General features: G+C 39.9%; 1 protein-coding gene across 1 annotated transcript in view; it reads left to right on the forward strand.

Moving 5' to 3' along the window:
• The window catches only part of LMX1B (LIM homeobox transcription factor 1 beta), a 120,312-nt gene extending 115,665 nt beyond the window's left edge, over positions 1 to 4,647 (forward strand). Inside the window, exon 8 of the mRNA XM_040531772.1 lies at positions 4,430 to 4,647. Coding sequence (XP_040387706.1) covers positions 4,430 to 4,632 — 203 coding nt within the window. The 3' untranslated portion in view covers positions 4,633 to 4,647. The remainder of the gene's footprint in view (positions 1 to 4,429) is intronic.
• The last annotated feature ends 21,474 nt before the right edge of the window (positions 4,648 to 26,121 follow it).

The following is a 26,121-nucleotide window of genomic DNA, read 5'->3' on the forward strand; positions in this document are numbered from 1 at the left end:
GTGTATCAAAGCATTGCATCTTTTCCTACCTCTTGATAGAGTATTTACTTCCCTTTTCTCTACCTCTTCTCTATCCTCTGTATTTACACTCATTCATATTCTTTTGACCTTCAGTTAATAAGAGGGCATCATATTATCTCTTCGTTAACCTAAAAGAGGAAATAGGGTGACATTTTTGTATGCTTTTGAGGTGGTACATCCGCAAAGAAATATGGGGACTAACAAGATACCTGCTCACTCAGAATCATGCCTGCTCACCACTTGTGTCAGCTAGTCACTGATTAACTGATAGTGAATACCAAATCCATTCCCAGCAGTGGAAGATAATGAGAGTTTGATTAGACCCTGGCATAGTCAGATAATGTCCAAAGGAAAAGGACTTCACATGACAGGCACATAAATGCAATGCTTTTACAACAAGCATTTAGAGGATGACACTAAGGCTGACATAATGCAACTGTGAACAGGGCCCAAAAGGCTTGATTTCAGCACTCCAACCAACGATTTTGGTCAGTGACACACAGATTTTTCTAATTCTCCAGCTGCTCTGTACCTCCTCTTTGTCAAAATAAATAAATAAATAAATAAATCTTTCTGTATGCTGTTATATTTAACTTCTTAAAAGACTTACTAACAATTCAAGTGGTTTTGTCAGAGTTGAACCATTGTTTCATGAGTTACTGTAGAGAAGTGTGAGGTGCTGAAGGCTTTCTTACAGTTTTCTACCTGAAATATTATTTCCTGAATAAGCAATCTACTTCATTTTGGGAGTATTAGGACTATGGCAGCCTTGAGACAGCTCTTTCTAAAAGTACTTTTAGGTCTTTTGCCACTTCATTTCAGTGTTCAAAACATTGTTTTGAAAACTGTGATGAGATAGAAGGGACAAAACAAAGTTGAGAAGCTAGGTAATGGTAGTGCCCAAAAGACAGAGTAACAAAGCAGATGATGGTAACCAGGATAATGGTGATGTGAAGTTATTCTTCTCAGCAAGAAATTAATCTGCCTAAGACAGGACTGAGAAAAGAGACAGTATTTCAGTGATTTTGTGTTACCTCCTCCCCACAGTTAGGAATCCATATGAAAGTGTCTGTGCATTTGCTTCGAAGAATATGCACGTGCTATTTCACCTTTTTCTACATTCAGAGGGATCCCTGGTGGAGAGGCAACATCTCCACAAGGCTCCCGGCAGAGAACCAGGCTTGGTGGCAGCAGCAGCAGCCGCTCTGGCCAGCAGCAGGGCTGGAGGAGGGCCTGGGCAGCTGGCTGTAGGGCAGGAGGAGGATGCAGCTTGCAGCCTCTTGCATAGCCAGTGTGCTGCCCCCTCCCCTCGCACAGTGGGGCCCAGGGACTATGTGCAGGTTCCTTCTGGGATTTGGGAAGAGCATGAGGAGGGTGATGGTGACAGGGTCTGCAAAGAAGCAGAATCTGCACCACATTGCTCTCTACTTCTGTGCAAGGTATTTTGGGGAGTGTCTGGAGAAGAACACTCCTCTTCTTAGTTGTCCTGCCTCCAGTCTGATACTGAGACTTCTAGGCATGAATTTCCCTAACCCAGTCCTGGGGACAAGCCCTGCTCACATAGTGGGGTGGGGAGCTTTCCCCAGGTACACACATGAAAACAAGCAGTGCTACACAGGCTCAGCCATCATGCTCACTACTACAGATGTGTACATGGTTCACTGCATTAAATGTTTTTCTAAGGAAGGTGTTTCACAACACACCAGTCTCTATTATTAAAATGAGGAACATGGGATATGAAACGCCTTTTCCTTTTAAACACCCATTCTATAATTACCATGCCCTCTCCCTGCTGGAGGGAGTTTGTCTGTGGGTGCTGTGTAATGGTTATTAGCTGTACACCTACAGACAGCAAAGACAGGCAGTTCTCTCCTAGGCTCTCCACCACACCTCCCATGTTACCAACACTACTTATTCAGGCTTGTTTAATTTGTTTCTTTGTTCAACTTGTAACAAGTAAACTGGTGTCCAGCAAAACACAATGAGTTACTACTGATCAGATGACCAGTGATCTATACTAGCTGTGGCAATCCCTCACACCTGTGTTGTCAGATTAACATTGATAAGGAGCCACCGATAAGCCCTGCACAGAAGTGCTCCCAGTGAAGCCTGTGGATTTCCTTGATCTTTCTTTACACTTTAGCATTATGCGAAAACCTTTCGCTTTAGAACGGAGTAATTATACTCCCAGTGGCAACAGTCTTTCTTGAAGGCCACATCAATGCCTGTCTGCTGCTTACTGAAGTAGGCTAAACATATGTGACCAAAAAAAAAAAAATTACCACAATGACCTGGATAGCCTAAACTCCTTTTTTCATTACTCTGAAGAGGGACATGCCCCAAAATCTCTACACCAGATAGAAACAAAAGTATCTTTGAAGCAAGGTTACTAATAGGCTGACAGTTCCAGGGGTGCATCAGAAAAAACATCTCATACAGTGATACAGCCTGTATCTGAAATCTATGTAGACAATTAGGGACATTTCTGCTTGTTTCTCTTGACCCTCAATATCAGTGGATTGAAACAGAAAGTTGGAACTAATCTGCCAGTCATAGGTTATCTGCCTGTCTAACTTCCAATGGGAAAAAGGAATGCGCCTCAACAGCTGCACTTCACGATTGCTTCTTCCTTCAGTTTGCTATTTTTTTCCTGAGAACACTGGCAAATATAGCCTTTGTCTGTGTACCAGTTCACTCTTTGTTGTTTGTTTGTTTGTGTTGAGTTGTTGCATTTATATATCTAATTCTTAAAAAAAAAAAAAATCCTGTCCTTACTGATGGTTAGTTGGTTAGCTTGCAAAATGCTTAGATGAAAAATGCTAAGCAAGTACGAAATCTGATTACTTTTAGAAGGACTGAAGCAGCAGTGACATTCCACATGCTACTGGTATGTTATGCTTTTGCAGTTCTGTTAAAAAGAGACTTCATCTACAGCCAAATATAGCCAGACATAGTATAATCTTCAATTGCTGCAGTGTTGCAATATGCAGAATATAATAGACTGCAACTTTCCACAGGGAGGATCAACCGTCTCAGCTTCCTGGTAAATCTGCATTTGACCTGTGTTTCTGTGAGACTAATACATTTTAATGACATTTGTAGCAGAAATTGCCTGTTCCTTCACTTTCTTAATCTCTGAAACTTTTGAGAGACCTTTCAAGTATGGAAGATTTCTGTAAGACAAGAGAACATGCATGAAAAGGAACAGGCTTTTGAAATCTAACCATCTCCAGCTTAAAATAGAGGTAGTACCAGGCTGTTGACAGTAGGTCTCTGAAGACTTTCAATATACTTTTTATTCCATGGCTCTGGCACCACATAGGAAATTAATTCAGCGACAATATTTTCATTAGATTATAACCCAAGTTCTCAATCTTAGGCACATTTGTATGCTTGTAATACATTCTAATTACTTGTAAAGAATAAGTCTGTGTGCTGGTCGGTTTATTGAATATATTAAATTAATGAATAAATAAATTTGTCTCCATGCTGGGAGTGCCACTCGAAGTCAAAACTTGCTGCAGAAGGAACCAGAAATGCATTCATTTGTGGTTTTGGTAAATTATATGGTATGTATTTTAGGTGGACTGTTTGGTTTCTCACAAGAGTGATGACTGAAAAAAAACTCACCCTTTTTTTTTCTTTTTTTTTTTTTTCCCCTAAAGGACAGAAGTCAACTGCATGAAGAGCCTTTTTCTTTTTCCTTTTTCTTCCTCTCTCTCTCCTTTTTTTTTTTTTTTTTGGGGGGGGGGTGGAGAAAAGGGGGTAAATGAGAGCTCATTATAAAGTCAGTCAGGAGTGTTATTCTTTCTGCCTGAGCTCAGCATCTCACATGGTTTTGCTATGATAGAACTCTCAGAATATTGACTTACTCTTCTACTTTCACTTATTTCTAAGTTACACAGAGTAGAATGGAAACAACATATACATGAATTAAATTGTGATAATGGTGGATAAAATTGGCAGGTTTTAGTATTATGTAGTTTCTGCCCATACTGTGCACTTTTCTGTTCATCATGTCATATTTCATTTAAAAAAAAAAAAAAAAAAAAGTTGCTTTTTGCCTAGAAAAAGACATTAGAAAGGACAATTTTTCTGAAAAGTTGGAAAATTCATTATTTTTGAAGAGAGCTGTTGAATTTTCACAGCACAAATGAAAAGTTTCTCTGTTCCCTCACATTAATAACTTTCACAAAACGTCTGAAAAAAAAATCAGAAAAAGCCTTCTCCAGTGGTTTGTTTAGTAATGTGTTTCCTACTGTTTCCTTTTCATAGAATTATTTTCTTCTCTGGCCCATAGGAGAAAAAATTGCAGGTCTTAGCATGCAAGAAAACCAACTTGGTATTCTGGCATTAACACCAGCTCTGTTCCCTGGAGCACTGACTCTCAGAGTGCTTTCGTTTACAGGGAAATGCTGTTTGTATCTCATAACCATTGCATCCCCTTCAAGAGTCCAATTTTCTAATGAAGTGTCTTCCAAACTCCAAAATGCTGCTGCTTCAGGTACCTTCCTGATAGTGGGATCCTGTGACATCAAGAACAATGTCTTCAAAAGTGCTTACCGTGAACATGGAAAAGAGCACCAGGGATTTTATACAGAAAAAAAATAATTTCTTTTGCCCCTCAAAGAAAATGGAGGTGAGTTTCCAAGAGAAAAGAAAATAGGCCTGTGGTGCTGGAAAACTGTTATATGGGACAAGGGGCTTGATTATAAGACTGAGGCAAAGAGAGAATGAAAATTTCTCTTCCAGACTGTTGAAATAAAATCAGTGGAACAAGAGGATGGTTGTGTGTGTGTGTGTGTGTGTGTTGTTCAGGCTGCAATGCTTCGTTGAAGATCTTCACCCATGTGAAAATACATAACCCCTGTCAACCTGCCAAGTGAAACTTTGGGTGATCGGCTGTGTAAATGCTGGTAGCACAGGATAAAGCTGCCTTTGGCTACTTTCAATTACACGCCCAATTCTTTTAAGACTTCTGAATATTCGGGAAAGGAGAATATGCAGAACTTGTTTGTTTACATCAGATTGTGCTGTGTTTTCAGGTTTCTCAACTGCCTTTGGAGCATGTGAGTACAGCCCTTGCCCTTCCCCTTCCACATACCTGGCAACTTTGTCAATACAATAAATGAATCCTCTACAGAAGAAGGGAGTAATGTCAGGCTGATATTGTACAGGGTTTCGTCATTTCAACAAAGTGGGAACTGGAGCAGAGACAGGCATTAAACAGCAAATGCTTTGCAAAGCAAAGTGTCAGATACTGGTACTGCAGTGATGATTCAGGCAGCCCCGGGGGCATTACTTATGTGTGTGCTGGGATGGGTTGAGGAAAGTGTCGTAACTAAGGGCAGATTTTAGTCTTTAATCTTTCAGGTACTGCTGGAAGCATGGCTAAGTACTGCTGGGTTTGGGTGCTGGGTAGAACAGTTGGAAGTGCGTTCAGTGACTCCACCGAGACAGGATGGATGTCACCAGGGCTTGCAAGGCCCTTGGCTGTCCACTGCACAGCAGTTCTACTGCCAGGCTCATCAGCAGCCTAAGTACACTGCAAGCATTATTAGGAAGTTTTGGCAGGAAGTTCTAAACATCTCACTTTCTTCAGAACTGAAATATTTTTCATGGATCTGGAGAACGGCCTGCCTGTGCAAGTATCTTTTTTCCATAGATGATTGTAAGTGAGGTCTTTTGGATGAGGAACTTACTGAAGTTGACAGCTTAGTTGCTTTGAATTTCTGTACAGCTTTCTGTTCTGCACCAGGGTGATGCTGAGCCTGCCCTAATTAGCCCAAAGTACTGTAGGTACAAAAAACACAAATTCATTCTCACGATACCTGGCTTATCTCTACACAGACCTGCTGCAAAGACATGCCCCTGAGGGGCATCACAGTAAATTTCTGGACTTTAATTTCCATGTTCGAACTACTATTCAAGCTTGTACACCAAATCCATTATCAGTTTCATCAGTTTCCAGCTTCCATTAAAGAACAGTGTACCTTTTTCTTTTCTAATCTTCTCAAAAGATACAGTAGTGTTCAGGTGATTAAAAGGACATACTGAAGAGCCAGGCCATTAAAGCCTACCTCCAGATGTCCAGGATTTAACAGCTTAGAACTGTTATGCCTTCTGACAAACCCATCCAGAGCCCCCAGTCCTTGTTTTTATTGGAAACTGTTTTTCCTTGTTATTTTACTTGTACCAATGAGACAACCCACTCAGAAAGAATCTATTCTGAGGGGGTAAAGACTGTGCTGCTCCTGGTAGCAATGCCAGTGCAGCTGTTACCTCGATTATCTGTCAGATATGAGTTTCCAAAAGCTGGAGCTGGCATATGCAAGTCTGGAATATTTGTGTTTCAGTACCGAAAGCAACAATTACACCACAGGAAGAAAAACAAACCTCTGCAGACTAAGTAGATGAAAATGAACAAGTTTAATCAAAGCAATTGTATAATATTTTATCAATCAGCATTATTTTGCTTTGCCAAACTTTACATTATAACACTAGAAGAAAATGGAATTTTTATTCCAGTGAAAATCTGGTAACCAGGAATGAAAAGGCAACTTTCCAAAGGGTGGAAAAAAAAAATCTAAAAATGGTTAGTTTTGAAGCAAGTGCACAAATGACTGGTTAAAGATTTTACTAATGAAAGTACAATGGCAACATTAGAATTCAATTGTTCAATTGGATGGGACATACAAAAACCACCATGTCCAACTGCCTGACCACTTCAGGGCTAACCAAAAGTTAAAGCATATTATTGAGGGCATTGTTCAAATACCTCGAACACTGACAGGAATGGGGCATCAACCACCTCTCAGAGAAGCTTATTTCAGTGTTTGACCACCCTCAGGGTAAAGAATTTTTTCCTAACATCCAGTCTGAACCTCCCCTGGCACAGCTTTGTGCTGTTCCCCCACATCCTGCCGTCAGTTATCAGGGAGCAGAGACAGGCACCTCCCTCTGCACTTCCCTCCTCAGGGAGTTGTAGAGAGCAATGAGGTCGCCTCTCAGACTTCTTTTCTCCAGATGAGACAAACCGAGTGTCCTCAGACTCTCCTCACAGGACATGCCTTCCAGCCATTTTACCAGCTTTGTTGCCCTTCTCTGGATGCATTCAAGTATCTTAATTTTTTTTTTATATTGTGAAGCCCAGAACTACACATAATATTCAAAGCAAGGCTGTATCAACATTAGACATAGCAGGAGAATCACCTCATTTGACCAGCTGGTTGTTCTGTGTTTGATGTATTCCAAAAAGCAATCAAAAGTGAGTATTTTAATATAATTTGAAATTAAATAAAACATTTACCTGAAAAGACTTTTCTAGGTAATCATTACTTTACATTTTCTGAAGTAAAATCAAGAACATTGGTCTGAATAAGACCAATTTTTCCCAAAAATATCCTTACAAAAATGCAATATTTTCCATAAACATGTCCTGATTTTTCTGTCTCTTTCCTTATTCATAAGCATATAAAAAACAGTCTTCTTGCTTCACTCTGACAACCTGATGATTTCTTACACCTTATTTTCTCCTAAATAAAATATATCCAACTTTTATTTTGCAATATCAAAGTCTGACCTAGATCATTATCTGGGGCAGAATGGAGTCTGAAGATCGCATACAGCTTCTCACTAAATAATGAGAGGCAGCTTTTCCTTATCGATTTGGGTATCCAGCCTCCGCTAGTGACATTCTGACACAGCAGTGGTAGTTCCTGAAATAATGTCCAGGTGGCATTCTCAACTTGGCTTTCGCTTGTCCCCAGGTGTGAAGGTCCAGGCAGTTTTAGGCAGTTACATCTGTGTTGCCCATAGGTGCTGAGCATGGGGAACTGCCCATCCCATGTCCATACTGTGGTTTCTGCTCCCAGGAGTTGAAGTCAGCTCAGAATCAAAAAACAAGCAGAGTCACAGAGCCCTACATGAACAGGACAGTGCCTTAAAACAGACCATAAAAATAGGAACTATGAATAACCCACTTAATACGCTATAAAAGAAATTCTGAACTACATGCATTTACAACACCATTGCATATTAAGTTTAGAAAGAAGTAGAGAAAAAAGTTTTAGCATGTTCTCCCTAAGATTTTTGTAAGGAGCTAAGTTCTGCAGCAACTTTCAGAGAAGTAGTCTCTGTTCACAACACGAAGTGCTGCCATCAGAGAAGGCATTTAAAGGCACTACATTTTGGGGAATATAATTTATTTTCAGTAAAGCTGTCAAAGAGCATAGCTGGTTATTCCAATCAGACAGAAAAGGCAGGGAAATGTTTAACGAATGAAAAAGATTCTTTTGTTGAAAAGAAGTTTATATTTAAGGACTATAGGGGTGGATAGGGGAAAAAAATGGAAGCACCAATTTAAAAAGAAAAGAACATATTTTATCCTCCGTAGCTGGCATGCCTGTGACATAATCAATGTCTTATATTTTTAAAAATCTAAGGGTATTTATGGTGTTTCTTGTCTGATTTTGTATGAAAATCAAATAGTCCACCCCTCTGTACTTAGGTCTTCACATCATTTGTCCTCCAAACTTGTTATCACTGCTAAGAGCATGAAAAATGACACACAAAGGAAAACACAAGTTTAAGTGATAAGCATTGTTACTGAGGTGTGCAAAGTTTACTAGCACATCCTGTCTGACAGCAGCAAACTTAGAAGAACCTGGCTTTGAATGATGAGGAATACAGTTGATTATGAATCTAGGATACATACTGTGATCAATGAAAAGATAAGTGGTCTGTCCCACCTGACATAAAATAGATGCATAGTCTATGCACATGGGTATAGAGTTTGAAACAGTATTCCAGGTAAGGCGTATTTGATAAAAGTGCCCCATGTGCTCCACCTGTAGGACATCATGAAATCAGCATTTCCATAGTTATGCAGCATGCACAAGAAAATGCCTGTAATGGAGGAAAGGACAGCATACTCAGGGAACAGGAAGCATTAAGAGCAGAACCTGCCATGTCTGCCTGGAAGAAAACCTTCCTACTGTTTTTTCCAAATGCCAAAGTCACATGCTATATGGCAAGAAGCTGCGGCTTGCAGACTGGCATTGGCATGGAAGATCACAGAGTCACAGAATGGTTAAGGTTGGAAGGGACCTCTGGAAGTCATCTGGTTCAACCTTTCTGCTCAAGCACGGCCACCTGGAGCAGGTTGCCCAGGACCATGTCTAGGCAGCTTTTGAAGATCTCCGAGGAAGGATACTCCACAATCTCTCTGTTCCAGTGCTCTGTCACTCACACAGTAAAGCAGCACTTCCTGATGTTCAGATGGACCTTCCTGTGTTCCAGTTTGTGCCCATTGTGTCGTCCTGGCTGTGGGCACCTCTGAGAAGAGCCTGGCTCTGTTCTCTTTGCACCCTCCCTTCAGGTATTTATGGACATCGATAAGATCCCCCCTGAGCCTAGTCTTCTCTGGACTGAACAGGCCCAACTCCTCCAGCCTCTCCTCACAGGAGAGGTGCTCCAGCCCCTTGGTCACCTTGGTGGCCCTCTGCTGGACTTCTTTACTACGTCCATGTTTCTCGTGTACTGGGGGCCCCAGAACTGGACACAGTACTCCAGGTGTGGTCTCACCAATGCTGCGTAGAGCGGAAGGATCATTTCCCTGAACCTGCTGGTGATAATTTGCTTAATGAAGCTGAGAATACAATTAGCCTTCTTAGCAGCAAGAGCACGTGTTCAGCTTGGGCTCTTAGGTCATTTTCTGCCAAGCTGCTTTCCATCTGGATTCACCCAACATGCTCTGGTGCCTGGGGTTGCTCTTCTCCAGATGCAGGACTCTACATTTCTTCTTGTTAAATTTCATGAGAACTTTTTGTCAGCCCACCTCTCCAGCCTGTTGAGGTCCCTCTGGATGGCTGTGTAGGCCTCTGGTGAGTTAGTTACTCCTCTCAGCCAAGGCTCTTGTTTGCATTTCAGAGCAAAATTTTCTCAAGGATTAACAGTTCTTGAACAATTTTTCCAATATATGAGGTATAAAAATTTTTTTCTTCCCAATTAGAAATGCAGGTCTTTCTTGTACAAACACTGTGGCCTGCAAAAGGAAAATCTTGCTCTCCAGTTACGTCTTCAGCAAACCTTTGGTCCATTTCTAAAGGTGCTGATGTAATACAGAGTTATGTTCCATAGGGCAACCTCCTCTCCAGTACTTCGGCCCTGCAGAGCAAAAATCATTGGTACATTGGTACATTGCTGCTCTTGCAAGGTTCGGATTTTGTGTGAGTTCATTCTCCAGAAAATTAGCTTGGAGGAGTTCAAGGCAAGTCCTTTATTTTCTGGTGCAGGAATAAGAAAGAATATTTGTATCAACAGGCAGGCTCCATCTCAAGTAAGCATGGTCTCTCCAGTCAAGACTCACTGAAGTAACCAAAGGAGGAGCAACAACAGATGAATTCACAGGGAAGTGTGGTTTTTTTTCAACACAGAGAACAAAATTTAGAAAGCCAAACTGGTACTAGAGAAATCACTTCTGGACTGAACTAACTCGCTTTTATATGATGACTTCTGTTTTTACTATTTTCAGCCTGAAAAAAAAAATAATAATAAAAAAAAAACTTTCGCAAATATCCTTTACCTTTCCTCAGTGGCTATTTCCCTTTCTTTCTCACACTATTTTTTTGGCTTTCCTTTGATATGTCTCCTGGGAGAAAGGTATTACTGACCAGCTCTTCTCACCACTTACAGCATGTAGTTCAGCAGCTTATTGATCTAACAGCTCTGTCACCCTGATTAATGCTGGAAAACTCTTAATTCAGGCAAATGCTTCTTGCAGGCAATTTAGACAGTAACTCTTGACTCTTCTTTCATAAAGGAAGCAAAGAGTTTGTACTTGGATACTGTGTGTGTGCACCAGAGACCTTGTCTTTTTCTAAGGTATCAACAGCCATAACCAAACAGGTCCCAAGTCCACAATCAATGCTGGTAATACTCTGGCAGGAAAATAACTGATCTTTCTGGCCTCTTTGTTTAAAAGACTCACATTGTTATCTGTAGTGGCAGGTGAAGTCAACTCTCAGACTAGCAGTCTGGTCTGGAACAGGAATTCTTAAGTGCAGTCCTGCTTCCAAAGGGTAGTAGGCTTCAAAAATTCATTTCATTACTGTACAATATGTGCTACTTATTGATTGTTCCTCCTGACAGGCTACAGATTCTGGGGTCTGAATCTTTCCCAGCTCTTTTCCTAGTCTCCTCCAAATCCCAACTTGCTTACTATTTTTTCCTGTAGTTAATAGGTTATTCCCTATGCACTGTTCTCATGGCACTTCTCAGATCTGGCCTTAATTGACTCTCCTAATTTCTACTATTCCTACTTCCAAGTAAGATAGTGCCTATCTTGTTTTGGTTTGTTTATTTTATTTTATTTTATTTTATTTATTTTATTTTAATCATTTACACCTGGATTTTGCAACAGACTTTTGTCCCCCAACTTGTGCTTCTAAGAATGTATGTAAACATCTGAACTAATTTCTATCCATTTTTTTTTTTTATAATTAGCCACCAGTGAGCTGATACAGATATCTAAATTTTATTTTGTGATTTGATGTCCTGTTGGTGAGGGTATCAAAGTTCTAACACACAAAAGCAAATGCAGGTAAGCCTGGCTCTTGTTCAAACATCAGAAAAAAGTGTGTCTCCAAGATAACTCATCCTGGGGACATCAGATTCATGCCTCAAAAAGGATATTCTGACTTGCTGTGTAATCTAATCTGTCCCTTAAGTTCTCAACATACTTAGCAACATCTGATGAAGTTGTTCATATTAGTATTGCAATGTTGTTGGTTAAAAAGAAGCCCTAGGCTTATATTAGGCTTGCTGGAGTCCCTCTGTCAAAGAGTGGCTTCCAAAACTCCACCCCTGATCAGACCACATCAGTGCTACGTTTTTCACACAACCCATACACTACTGCATTAGTTTTGTATCTCAGGTCAGAAATGTAGGTGCATGTACCACATAAGATGGTTGATTGTCACAGTTCTGGAATCCATTATATTGTCTATTAGTCAGTCAATATACATCTGCCTGTGATGACTGCATAAACACAGTTCTGATGAAAACAGCTGTTGTTCAACCATATCAAGCACATCATACTCACTCTGAGCATCCTGAGTCACTCAGAGCCATGAGCAGAATTTCAATGTTTCAGTTTCATAGCTCACAAATTCAATACACAAAAGTACACAATTTCAATGTGTACTCGGTTTCTATGAGTAAAACTGGGGAGGGTGAGGGATGTCCATTTCTAAATGTCCATACTCACTGTACAAGTTCCCACCTACATATTTTTATTTTCTGCTGTGCTGCAGTTCTCATGGTCTATTTTCTGCTGTAACTAAGTCTAGAAAATTTAGATTTATTTATTCTAAACAGGTACAGAAAGAAACTGGTGTAGAGACTAAACTTGACACACACTACCTGCCCAACCTCTTCATGTGTACTAACAAATGGACAAATTTTTCAACTACCAAAGTAGGTAGATGCCAGCTGAAACTTTTTGTTTCCTCCAAACTTTCAATCATTAAAATAGGACAAAGTGTATCAAAATCTGAGAAGAGACAGGTTGCATTTGTGGATGTCAGGAATACTTTTAGCTATAATTAACCCAGCAAGCCCTTTTTGAAAACAGGTAAAATATTTGTTAATCTCCAGACCATAGCCATCATAATTCTTAATGTGTTTCTTGCCACAATCTTTATACATTACAGAATGTGTAGCAGTAGGTTAAATTATTATACCTGCCAATGGCAGAGTTTTTGTTCTTGGATGGTGCCAGTGGAGTTCCTTTAGCCATGCTACTGTGCTGACTCATCAGGCTGTGGTTGTACTCAGGAGTCCCATATGCTTTGAAAGCATTTAGGACTTCCATTCCCCAGGCCAGAAGGAAACTGTGCATATCACTGTAGTGGGTTTACGTGGCAAGGTTTTTGTAGCAGGGGGTCATAGGGGTGACTTTGAGAAGAAACTAGAAGCTGCCCCATGTTAGATAAAGGTCCCACTGCTGACCAGAGCCTATGGTCCCGTGCAATCAAAACCTTGCCACGTAAACCCACTACAGTCACACAGAACAGGCTGTTCCAGAGAGCTAGATAAGCTGATATCTCACTTTCCAAGAATATACCAGACGTCCACATGACATCTCTGTTGCCATCAGGGAGCTTTGAATCTGAGTCCTGCACATTACCAGTACTGTTCTACTGTGACAGTAAGAATACTTCAATTTTAAGCATCAAGCTAGTTTCTAAACTGCTATGTGAACATTCTCCCCCAAAACTTGCATTTGCAAATATGAAACTTTTTTATTCCATCTCTGATTTATTATCAGCTTGCCTGCCTAGGTCACCTGTGGATGTGCCTGTCAGCAGTGGCTGTGGCTCTTGTAAGAATGTAAGAGCAACAGCATTGGATTTGTCCAGCCCAGCTCCTTTAGGCAGCATCTGGCTCAGTTTTGCTACCGAACCTACCACAGCAGCAGGAAGCTCTGTGTGGACTGCAATGCCCTTTATGAAGCTGGGTATTAAATGGGTAGCTGGACTGTGTCCTATTCCACCCAGTAGTAGCTTTGATGCCAACAGCACCTGAGCTCATGAAGTTATCAGGTGGCTCCTTCCCAACCACAAAAAGCTGTAGGAGAAATGGTAGAGGCAGCAGAGGATATTTGAGGAAGGAAGATCAATGATCCCTACCCTGCAATATGTTTCAGCTAGAGCTTAACAGGGTCAATCCCACAAGTAACTGCAATTCGAGGATGAAATTTTGTGTAAGACTGGGAGCTTAAACAAACTGGGAAGGAAGTGTAAAGATATGTTCTTCTGCCATTTCAGCACGGACACAAAAAATTGATGTTGAGACAGCATACGAGTGCTCTGATCACTGCTGATATATTTCATTTGAGAGAGACCATGATATTTCACATAGCACTGAGATAATAGGCAAGTAACTCAAAGGTATAATAGAACATAAACTTCAAGAATTTTTGAGTGCAAAATAAAAGAGTACAGAAGTATATATAAAGTATGGAGTTCAAATATTTGTTTGAACTACTCATTTTCAAAAATCTCCTACTAAGATTCTATTTCGAGTGGTTTAATAATTTCCTATTAAAGACCAATTTATTCTTTAATAATTTGCTATGAAGAATTTTATATAATCCACTAGTAATAAAGCGTTAGCAGACAATGCTATAGAGAATAGTTGCAATCTTTCTCCCTTTCAAAAGTGTCTTTTGAATAGTCTTAAGTTGCAACAAAAAATTATAAAGCACTATGTTACACAATCAATCACAGTAAATTCTCTGTGTATGTATGGAATTCTAATAAGGAACATTACCGCTGTGTAGTTTGCATCCTACTCTTTTGTGTGTGATCTCACATGGAAGCTAAACAGGATAGAGAGAACAAAAAAACACTTGCCATGTGGTGGGTAAAAAAAGAGGAGAGAACACACAGATAAAGAGCTGAATAACAGGAACACCTTTACTATGGAAAGAAAAAAAAAAAAAAAAACATAATGTTCCATTGAACTTGGAAAACAAAAACAAAAACAATACAAAAAAATTGTAAATACAGCACTTATTAGAGCTCACTGTGAAACCCATCACATATTTTTACTCCTCTGCAGGAAATATTTTCCTTTCTTCTAATACTTCCATGGACTTTTTCCTCCCTGTATTCTGGTGAAACTCTGAATGGTTTTCAGTCAGCTTTCAGTATTACTAATGTTTGATTTCAGTGCAAGGCTAGGGGAGGGATAACATTATTCAGACAGTGAGAGACCACACACTAGTAAGAGATTAGTTCTTAAAAAAAGTTATATGTTCAGTGCTTCATGGAAAACTGAGGTTACACACACAAAACACATTTTAAAGCCTCCCCTCACCTCTTGCCTCCCACGGAATCCTCAGAGCAGAACCATAATAGAAAACTGTTAAGGGAAAATAAAAATCCTACGGTCCGAGATGTTCCTTCTTCTGTTTTCTACCTGAACAAATATGCAGTGTGAGCTGATTAGGCACAAAGGCACTTTTCTCTGAGTCTAGCTATCTTCTGTACATCAGGGATGACACTGAATTTTTCAGTTTGCCCTGTCAGCCCATTTATTCATACAAAGTTATTCAAATACAAAGTATTTCATACTTTGGTTGCTCTACCAATGTTGTCTGGTATCATCAAAGTCTATAGGATTTTTAATGTAATCACAACCCAAAAGCTGAAAGGAATGTAATGGGAAGGATGAGCAGTGAGTTTCAGGGAAAAGAGTTAGACACACTATTTTAATTGATATTCAGTAGCATTTTGGCACTTAGATTGTAGAAGCCCTCTGGAAATCCTAGACCAGGCCAGGGGGTGATCCATTTCAGCACCGTGCTTAGTAGTTTTATCCTCAAACAATTTTAGTTAGGGACACTCCCAACATCTATCTCACAAATTACATATGGAGTCACATCCCCTGCAGCACTAGTAAGATATTGTACAATGCATCTTTTCCAGCTTATGACTGGAAACGATAAGATCTGAAAAGAATTTGGTGGTGAGGTAGGTGATGAAATTCTGCTGCTATGTTAGAATATTTCAGGAAAGAATTGTTGAGTCCTGAATATATATTCGATTCCACAAGCTTCTAGGTGATTTTGCAGAGGGACTACAAGTGTTCATATGCAGATAGAACACCCTAACTATCAATAATCCAATGACATTCAAAACTCAGGAAACACATTATTCCAAAATCGTAAATGGACTAAGTCATCCATAGCTTTAACATTATATGCAAGAGAATTTGAGATTGGTTATGTTGGGAAAGTAAAAAAACATTTGTCGCAAGTTTTACTTGTGTGTGTATAGGTAAACACAACTCAAATCAGCCCTTTACTGCAAGGGGCTGCACCTGGGCAATCCCGGACAAGACTACAGACTAGGAGAAGAACTCATTGAGAGAAGCCCTGTAGAGAAGGACTTGGCAGATGAAAAGCTTGACATGAGCCAGCAGTGCATGCTTGCAGGCCAGAAGGCCAACTGCATCCTGGGCTACATCAACAGAGGAGTGGACAGTAGGTCAAGGGAGGGGATTGTCCCCCTCTACTCTGACCTTCTGAGACCCCACTCGGAGTACTGCATCCAAGTCTGGGGTCCCCAGCACAAGAAGGAATTTCATCTGTTAGAACAGGTCCAGCAGAGGGCCACAAAGATGATGAGAGGACTGGAGCACCTCTCCTATGAAGAAAGGCTGAAAGAGCTGGGGCTGTTCAGCCTAAAGAAGAGAAGGCTCTGGGATGACCTTATTGCAGCTTTCCAGTTCTTTATGGGGGCTTATAAAAAAGATGGAGAGCAACTTTTTGCTTTGTCAGATAATGACAGGACAAGGGGGAATGGTTTAAACTAAAAGAGGGGAGATTTATTTTAAGTTTAGGAGGAAATTCTTTACTCAGAGGGTGGTGAGGCACTGGAACAGGTTGCCCAGAGAATGTGTGGATGCCCCATCCCTGGAGGTGTCCAAGACCAGGTTGGATGAGGCCCTGAGCAACCTGATCTAGTGGGTGGCATTCCTGTCTATGGCGGGGGGGTTGGAGTTATATGATCTTAAATGTCCCTTCCAACGCAAGCCATCCTATGTCTCTATGATTCTTTAAAGATGCTTTTCAGCCTTCACTGTCCTCTGCGCTGAGAAGTTATTCAGCAGCAGAGAGGAGGGGGGAGGACACCACTGCCTTTCTGACCTTTCTCTAGCTCCTTGCGTATAGTCTGGAAAAGGGCATATTTTTATTTAACCCACAGCACTTGGCACTGTATCTTAGGTGTTCAGTGCAGGTGTGAACATGGATGGTTTCTTAGACTGATATGCAGAATAAGTTAAATTTAGCCACCACTTATGATAAACTGCACAAAAGGAAGCTAGATATTGGTAGCAGTGTGCTTTAAGGAAATGAGGATGTTATGCACTGATTTGCTGTAAGGACCAGTAAGGCAAACTGTGGGGAAGCAGGCAACAATGTTAGGTTCTAATGAGACAGGCATACTTTGTACAGCTATCTCTTGCTGAGACACAAGTGGGGAGAAAGTGGACCTGCTAGGATATGCCTGCTGGCTCCTAAGCTGGGAGAAAAGTAACCACAAAAATACAGAAACGGAGAGTGGAAAAAATTATCCTGTTCTTTTAATGCACCTACATCAAACACATTGGGAAGCAATGTTCCAGCCCTCTAAACAGAACACTATTTTCTGATCATCATTTTCTGACAGGTTGTCCATTTACAGATGAGTCAGACCTGCCTGTTCACTCTTGCATGGAGAGCTACCTGCCAGAGGCCAGGAAGAACTGGTAAATTAACTTGATGTCTTGCACCAGGTCAATCTGTTATCTGAACATGGACCAGGACTTTGCTTTGCGAAAAGGACCCTGCCTGACAAAATCTTACAGTCGGGCAGCACAGCTCATATAACTAGCTCCCACTACCCCACCAAAAGTGTGGTTTCAGGTCTCGTGTCTGAAATATTTCTTTCTCATCCCTTTTATGTCACCACGCATCTATATTTCTAAGCGGAAATCTAAGCATTATCTCTTCTTCCGTTTTACCTTACAATGAAGCAAACCAAACAAAGAGGTATCAAGCCCCTGAACATCAATGGAGAGAATACATGCATATTCCCGAATTTCCAAACTATAGACCTAACATCCTGAGATGCAACAAACACAGCTTTCCTATTGTCTGGGTGACACCAGCTGAGCTGAATGGAATGGACCAGGGGCGGGGGAGAGGAGGATCAGCTGTGGGCCTGATCCCAGCTGCATCCAACCAGCTTTGTTACAGGCAACAAAGAGCAGAAGAAAAGACTTTTGTCTTTTATTGCAAGAGCAACCAACCTCCATCTCACTGGCAGGGGTGACGATTAACCGGAGAGGATTCATTTATTGTTTGGCACTCAAGATCTCCCAGCAGTAGTCCACTCCAGTGTGCTAAAATAATGGGAGGTGCCTTGTTTTTGTAAATGACTCAGTCTCTCTTTGTCTCTCTCTGTGCCAGACTTCACAGGCTGGAGGAGCTGGTTGGCAGTGTTGGAGAGATCTCACTGAAAGATGACTATGGAAAAAAGATAGAGAAAATGTGTGAAAGAAATTGCTACGACAGGCTGAAGATTGAAGTGAGGTCTCCTTCCAGTGAACCTGGAATAAGCAAGCAGTGCTGGGTTGACAAGCGTTTCATGAAGGCTCTAGCACCCCATTTATAAAATCCCTTTTGGGACAGTTAGCAACATAGGCTACTTATATCAGGATCTATAGCCTGGAGTTTTATGGAAGAACTCTTGAACCCTGCAAAAGGGCATAACACGAGAGTAAATACAACACAACTGCAGCAGTCTGTACACTTTTCTGTAAGAGCAGGAACTTCCCATCAACTCAGCTGGGAAAGAATGAATCTTATTCAGGGACAGAGGTTTGTATCACAGAAGCCTGCTACCAGACACATTTTCCTGATACTAGTCCTATTCTTCTGCTGTGTATCAAGTAATTTTTGTATGAGTATTTTTCCTTGGCTAAAGAAAAAAAAGATATTTAACCAAAACAAACTTGCTGCCAGCAAACGTCAGTCTTAGCTTCTTGGGTCTATATTGTAAGCATCAGCTACCAATTTCTGACTGTCATTTACTTTTTACTGCAGAGGTACCTCACACATTGACACAGATCTCCTGGCAGCGCCGGCGCTCTGCCATCCTGCTGGAAGCAAGCATGTGCAGTCCTCCAAGACATGAAAGCAACTTAATTAGTTTTAGTGCTAGAAGGCACTGACAGAAATATTTTAAATATTCTCTTGCAACATTTGTTCAGGACTGCAGGAAAATTCTTCCCCAAAAATATTTTCGTTAGTTCAGAGAGTAGAGAAATAAAGCCTCGTAAGACTTAAACCTTGTTTGGTTACCAGCCTGCCTCTGCTCCAAACACTTAAAATTTCCTCCTCCACACACAAGTAACTCAGTCGCTTGAACAGAGGCATCCTTATTTCATCCAGTTAAGGCTGTGAAGAAAGGCAAGCGAACCATGCATCTTTATTAAGGAAAGCTTTGAAATATGCTTTTAAAAATCTTTGCAAGATTTCCAACAAACCAAATAGAGGATAAATTTTATGTTTTGTTATTCATTTTTCTTAAATATGTGGATGCTAGTGAAAACTGCCTGACCTGTGGCCTGGATGTGATCTTTCATAGTACTAGACAACAGCCCCAAACACAGATTTATTGCACTGATACCAACCCTTTGGATGCAACTGCCTCAGACAACAGTGTAGGAGTTGGCAATCTCTGAGGTACCTGACCTCAACCAGCACAGCCCAGTGGCTTCCATACATGGCTGTTCCTAAGTGAAGATGTTCCAGTGATGCAGGCCTGGTACTGCATGAGATGCTTCTGTGCACACATATTGACAGGGAATCTAAGTGTCTCCAATTCTTTTCCAGCTCCCCCAGCATCTGATCAGATGTGTTTGATCCTTATCAGTTTGACTGAACCAGTGCTGGAAAGTGCAATCACTATTGCTTATCCTTGAAACTATCATTGATTGTTCCATCACCCATTTCCTCCACAATTCTTTGTTTTTTTCACAAAAATTTTTCATTTTTCAGTAGTTCTTGGGTCCCTAGCCTCCTACTCAATAGCTCATAGTTTGAAATATTAAAAAGAAGCAAAACTCATCATGAGAAAAGAAAAACACAAGCTTGATACTAAAATAAATAAATAAATAAATAAATATTATCCTGATATTTCCGCTGTTCTCACAGTGATGCCAATATCACAGAAACTGAAGAGGTCTGTGCAGTAATTGCTAAACAAGAAGATGGCAAAAAGTTATAAAGCCTAATAATGTACACAAAATATTATCAGCAAATAGTGTCATCTACAAATGGTCTTCATGACTCATAACACATCTTGCACATTGCAAAACTAAGACAGCCCACAGTCTGGAAGTCAGCATTGCATGTCCTGCTAACAAGAGCTTGTTACTCTCGCACTTTGTGGTAAAGCTCTGGCTGATTCACCCTGTGTCTGGCAATGGTCTAGATAAAGATAGATAAAGACAGATAAAGACAAAGACAAAGATAAGATAAAGATAAATAAAGATAGCCCTAGTCATATTAAAATAAGTTGGGAGCAGTGAAAACAATGAGACCATCTCAAACAAAGACTTGGAACAAAGTTTTTATGAGTAGAACTTCTGGAAGCATGTCCTTGTAATTGTCTTTGGATGTCTTAAGTGGGTGGGAGGGCATCCTGAAGCTCAACCCAGAATGACAGAGGAAGTAGAGGAAAAGTAGAGGTAGAGGAGTAACTTGAAACAGCACTGGCCAAAGTTCAATATAAAATAAAATAATCATGCAAGCAAAGCAAGCAACACGAGGCTGAGAAGATTTTTAGCATGCAAAAAATTATCACCTTTTCCTATAGAAAAAAGCAAAAAAAAAGTTAATTGTAGCTCAATTTAATTTCCAGGGATCCTTAATTTAAGTTTATTTTTCAGAACTTTCTTTCTTGGCATCTCTCCCTTTCCCTCATTACCCTTGAGCAGCTTCTCTTTTTGATAATGAAACACAATCTTAGCCCAAAGTTTCCTGTGATGTACTGCAGGATTTTTCTCTGTGTTCCTATTTCTGTTCTTCGTTGCTTGTTGATCCTGAGAACAGTGGGTAGAAATAGCACTGACAGCAGAGACAGAATAGCAGGATCAGAGAGGAGGAAAAAAAAAAAAAAAAAAGGAGAAAATCTTATTTTCAGAACAATTTGTATGATCACACTCTCTGCTCTGTCCTTGCAAGCTCAAAGCAACCAAGACATACTTTCAACACATGCATGCCCTGGACAGCCTGTGATTTCAGTAGGATGCTTTTTGAGAATGAGAGCAAAAGAGGAAATTTTAAAATGGGCTTTGAAAGAAGTGGCTAAGTGAGAAGTAAGCAGTAAGCCAGATTAAGAACTCCTGATGCTGTGTGACTTTTGGTAATTTATTTAACTCTTCTTCACCTCATAGATGAACTTCAAATCATAATCATGATTAACAGTTGTGCTGTCCTCACACAACAGCTCAAAGATTTTATTACTAATTGAATTATTTTATTTCATATTTGCCATTGTTTCGGCAGTACAGCCTCTATGTAAATACATTTATCTGGTAGCTATTAAATTTAAGAACTCAATGGTGCTGTCTGTATCAGTTTTACATTAATTGAAGTGATGCATTATAAAACACCTCAATTATCAGCCCAGCAAGGTGGGAAACGGAGCCCATGGGCAGCGCTTCCCCACAGGGCATGTGACATGTGGGTGGCAGTGTGCTAAACATCACAGAGCCAAGAAGCTGTCTTCCCATATACTGCTCGTGCTCCCACAAGTCACTCTTAGCCTTCCCAGGCACACACCACAGCACTTGCCCCACTTGCCCACTTGACGCCCATCAGGGAGGATGGAGGGCGGCTCCTCCTGCTTACCAGGCAGGAGGTAACACAGCACTCCAGGTGTGGCCTCACCAATGTTGAGTAGAGGGGAAGGATCACCTCCTTAAACCAGCTGGCAATACTGCAGTGCCATGCAGACAAGGGAAGCTCCTTTTCTTAGTAGATTGTTACTAGCTCTCAGGGCTTGTATATTTTAATTTTGCTGTGGTTTCTTTTCAGCACAACTCTTTCAGCTTCAGAAATATTCCTCTCAGTCTAAATGGCTGTATCATCAGTGTGCAAATAATAGTGACATGAAAAGCCAAACGGCTGGGTTGTACCAGTGTCATTCAGTCATAGCACAACCTGCTAAAAAGTTCTCCTGCCCTCTGACATGGGCGCACATGCAGACACTCCATGGTCTCTTTAGACTCCTGCAAAGTAAATGCTGAACTTCACCATCTCACAAGTGCATTATGAGGATGTGAACATAACCAGCATCTTGAAGATAGTGGTGGTATTATTTTCAGTATTTATTTCCTTCGTCCTTTGATCAGGGCTGAGGTGATGCTTTCAGAAGCCTGAGAAGAGGTACATGTTTGTACGAAGTTCAATTTCTTTCTGTTGAACAGATAACCACAAAAATTATATAGGAAATAGATTTTGCAGCTTGTCTCTTCCACAACACATTGTTAAATACATTATTGCTTCATCATCACTTGTGGTTTATTTTGGCAAGCCCACAACATCACATTTCTCAAAGTCTTCTGTACCTTAATAAATCCAAGAACATTTAGAACAGAGAAAGGAAGAAACTAGATGCATTGTGCACAACTGGTAACAGTTTCCTGCCACGCCTGACTAACAGAGTGAAAACAAATCTCAGCTTCTGTTGGAAGGGGTTCCATCCAAAGTATAAGCTGTGTAACTTGCCCTTAAGGAAAAGAGGAAAAAGGACTCTAGCTGTGTGGAGTGTTTTCTTTTTTTCTTTTATTTATTTTTTTTTTGGGGGGGTGAGGGGTGGAGAGGGAGTAGATTTTGTTTGTTTGTTTGTTTTGTTGTTTTGGTTTTGTTATTTATTTATTTATTTATTTTAACAAATAGTTTGCTTATATTATGAGGGAAGAGAGGAGACAGTCCTGCTAAGCAGGACTGTGACACTGGTTCTGCTACATTTCCTGCCAGCACAACTCTTCTGCAATCAAAAGTGAATATCCTAGTGCATATGTCTTGTACATCCTGCTGTGCAGAGACCATGGACTGGACTGGGTTCACGTTGATGGGGTGCAGTGGTACAAAAGGATGAGTGGTGAGATTTGATATCTAGAGTGGAGAAACTACCTCTTCACTGGTCTAAACATGACTCCAAGCAGAAAAATTCCTACTTCCTACCCCCTCTTCATTTCATCATGCTTAGTTACATGATGTCATGAATCCCAGCTGCAAAATCATGCCTATTTTATAACCCAACCACTACCTCTGTTCTAAATATGTTTTTTCAAAGGAAAACCTATTTGAGGTTAAATAGATAGTTCTCTGTTTTTCCCCCTTTTTATTCATGTAGCAGGTTACTTTCCATTAATTCTGGCATCTACTCCTCATTACAATGTTCTTAAAATAGTGCATCAGAAAACAACTTTTATGTCTTGTGTATTTTTATGTGTAACTTTTATGTCTTGTGCACCTTCCAGGGTGCCCTTTGTCAATGATAGTGGTTGGTGACTGTGTCACTTTGCACAAGTTAGTCATTCTCTGTTGTTAGTATCTGTAAATATTTTCTGTGCCTATCAAGGCAGTTTCAATTTGCCACCACCAACAGAGCCAAATACAATAACTTGAGAGGAATGGGTACTTCAAGGACATTTGTTACTTCTCTTTTGAATCCAGATATAAGGTTCACTTGAAAATCCAAGACATTAAATGGTTTCCTATATATTTCCCTTGTTATCATTAGTCTTCTCTTCCTGTAGCTCTTCATTCTTCATTGATGAACTGTTTTAAGACACTCACAGAAATTGGTGCTGTACTTACAGATGGGTAAGTTTTCTTCCTCCAGCTGTTATTCAGCAAGCAACCAGTCTGTGCCTACGAAAAATTTTTTAGCTGACTGCAGCTGAACTTTGAGAAACTCATGAAAGCGAAAGGTTAGCAGATGAATATGAATGTTCTACCTACCAGGTTTTTGTTTTATTAGCTTTGTAGGAATCCTATAGGAATTTGGAGTTTCCCAAAAACAGGTAGGACACTCATTCTGGACACCCCTACAAGACACTTCAGGTAGCTGGGAAGGGATTCCATATGGGAAGATGCAGAACACATTAATATAAAAATAATGAAAGAAAAGAAGGAAAGAAGAACTTTATTTTGTTTCTAGCCATGACGAATATATCATCAATCCATTGTGCTATTTCCACAACACTCTGACAGTTTTTCTTATTGCGCTTTTCATGGCACATTTCAGAACACAGCTGGTAGCTGCAGGCCAGAGTGAAATCAAGCAGGACAGTTGGAGACATTCTCACACGTTATTTCAGACTGGGAAGATACGTTTTTGTGATCACAGCAGCTCAAAAAATCAGGAGCTGAACTGTGGCAGGGAGAAGAACAGTGTTGTAGTTACATGCATAAAGTTTTATAAAGTCTTCAATGTATATGCCTTGTCAAAATTTACAATAATTTAAGGTGCTTATAATTCCTCCAGGCATGGAACTCGTAAATATTACTCAGTGCTATTTGTCATTGGTTTCTCTGTCATGCATAAAGTAAAATTAAATACTTATCTCTATATCGTTAACGTATTAAACATTAGGATTTATGGGGTTTGAGATATTACTTGTGCTGAGAACATTAACTTCCTGATGAAAGATCTAAATGCAAATAGAAGGAATGCCAAAATACCCTGGAACATAATTAAGGATACTGAGGTGTGAAGAAGCCCTAGGCACAGGAATGTGCAGTTTTCTTACTTCCACTTTCACGGTGGGCTAGTTTTCTTTGTTCCACATTTCTATCCACTGTCCCAGTGTGCCATCTTGCTTCTTCTTAACCAGTCATCAGGTGAAAAAAATGTAAGTGCATTCTTACACAGGTTATCAAAGAAAATGAGTTTCTGGCTTAAAAAATCTCCTTGCTGTCTGTACTGGGAAACAGCAATTCAGTGATGTCTAGAAGGTAAAAAATAAATAAATAAAAAATTATAGACTACTTTTTTGATATGAAAAAAAAAAATTCCCTTGGTAGCTTTACTTGGTTTGTTGCTATTGTTGATACACAAGAGTTCCTGGATGTATGCATTGAATGAGGACAACCTTTAAATAAATCTGTATTTCTGCAGCATAATAGAAATGCTTTCTGTGCTGTTGTACAGCTCCAACCAAATCTGTATGCTATTTTATCTATCCAATGCAGAATAATTACCAGCTACTCACACTATTCCCATATCAGTAAGCACAGATAAATGATATGAAAATGTGAGCCATAGCTTATTAATAATAATGATAATAATGATAACAATTACAATAATGATAACAATGATAATAATGACAACAACAACAATAATAATAATAATAAGGGATCTCTTTCTTGTTAGTTGTCTCTGACAAGATAAAGGAACATAGGTGTTCCCAATATTTTGGAAGACTAGAAGCTACTAAACATCTTTTGGAAGTTGGATAAAAAATTTCCGTATGTACCTATAAACGGGGCTCCAGTTTGTACCAGCTCTCCCCTTAAGAATAACATTTTCCTGGTTTTACTGGTCATTCTGTTAAGAACTTCTTTGAGGTATACTGATTTCCATTTTGTTTCTCTTCATGTCTGCATTTTTCTGAAGAAATTTGAATGTGATAATCCATCAAGAAATGTTTACAGCTCCTACTGTACATTTCCATTTTGTCATTTAAAAGGAATAAAATGTCCTCTATGGAGGCTTCGAGCAAAATTTTGTTTTCAGCGACATCTGTTATTTTTATTAGCACAAAAAATGCTTCCATTCCTGGTGCCAGTATGTTTTAATAAAGCATATGTGCCTGAATACCTAATTAAAAAATATAATAATCAGGAGAGTTTTGTTTTCTAAAAAATCATTGTTGTTATCATCATTTCAATTTGTTTGTTTGTTTGTTTTTCCTCAGTGGTGATGCCTGCAATTAGAAAAATTACACTGATTTTCCTTTGGGTTAACCTTGCTAGAAGGCAACATAAGAACCCTGCAGCTTTCATTTTATATCCCTATCAGTTTTCTGTGAATTAAGCCATCTAGCAAACAACCCTTTTAAAAATCTCTTTTGGTTAAAGATTTTTCACATCAAACTTGATTTTGGTATGAGAGACACCCCATGAAAACACAGTTCTGTTCCTATCTTTTCCTGTATCTGCTAACATTTTCTATAATGAGCGCATGCATCCAGGCAAAGAATTATCAGAGAGTTTTGGTGACCAGCCTTCTGAATTTTTGCAAGTACAGCCTTGAATGGTGCTGAAAGCCTGGCTAGCTAAAAAAAAACATAAAGAGTTAGTAAGAGTCATTTTAAACTTCTTTCATTTCCCCACTTATATGAGTTTGATTAAGTTAATGGATTTATGTAAACATTAACTTTGATCCTGCAGTTTTGAACAAAGGTGGGAGGGGGGTCTGTCCTGGTTTTGACTGGTATTTAATTTTCTTCCTAGTAGCTGGTGTT

The sequence above is a fragment of the Cygnus olor genome, chromosome 19 (genome assembly GCF_009769625.2).
Source record: "Cygnus olor isolate bCygOlo1 chromosome 19, bCygOlo1.pri.v2, whole genome shotgun sequence".
Classification (NCBI taxonomy): domain Eukaryota; kingdom Metazoa; phylum Chordata; class Aves; order Anseriformes; family Anatidae; genus Cygnus; species Cygnus olor.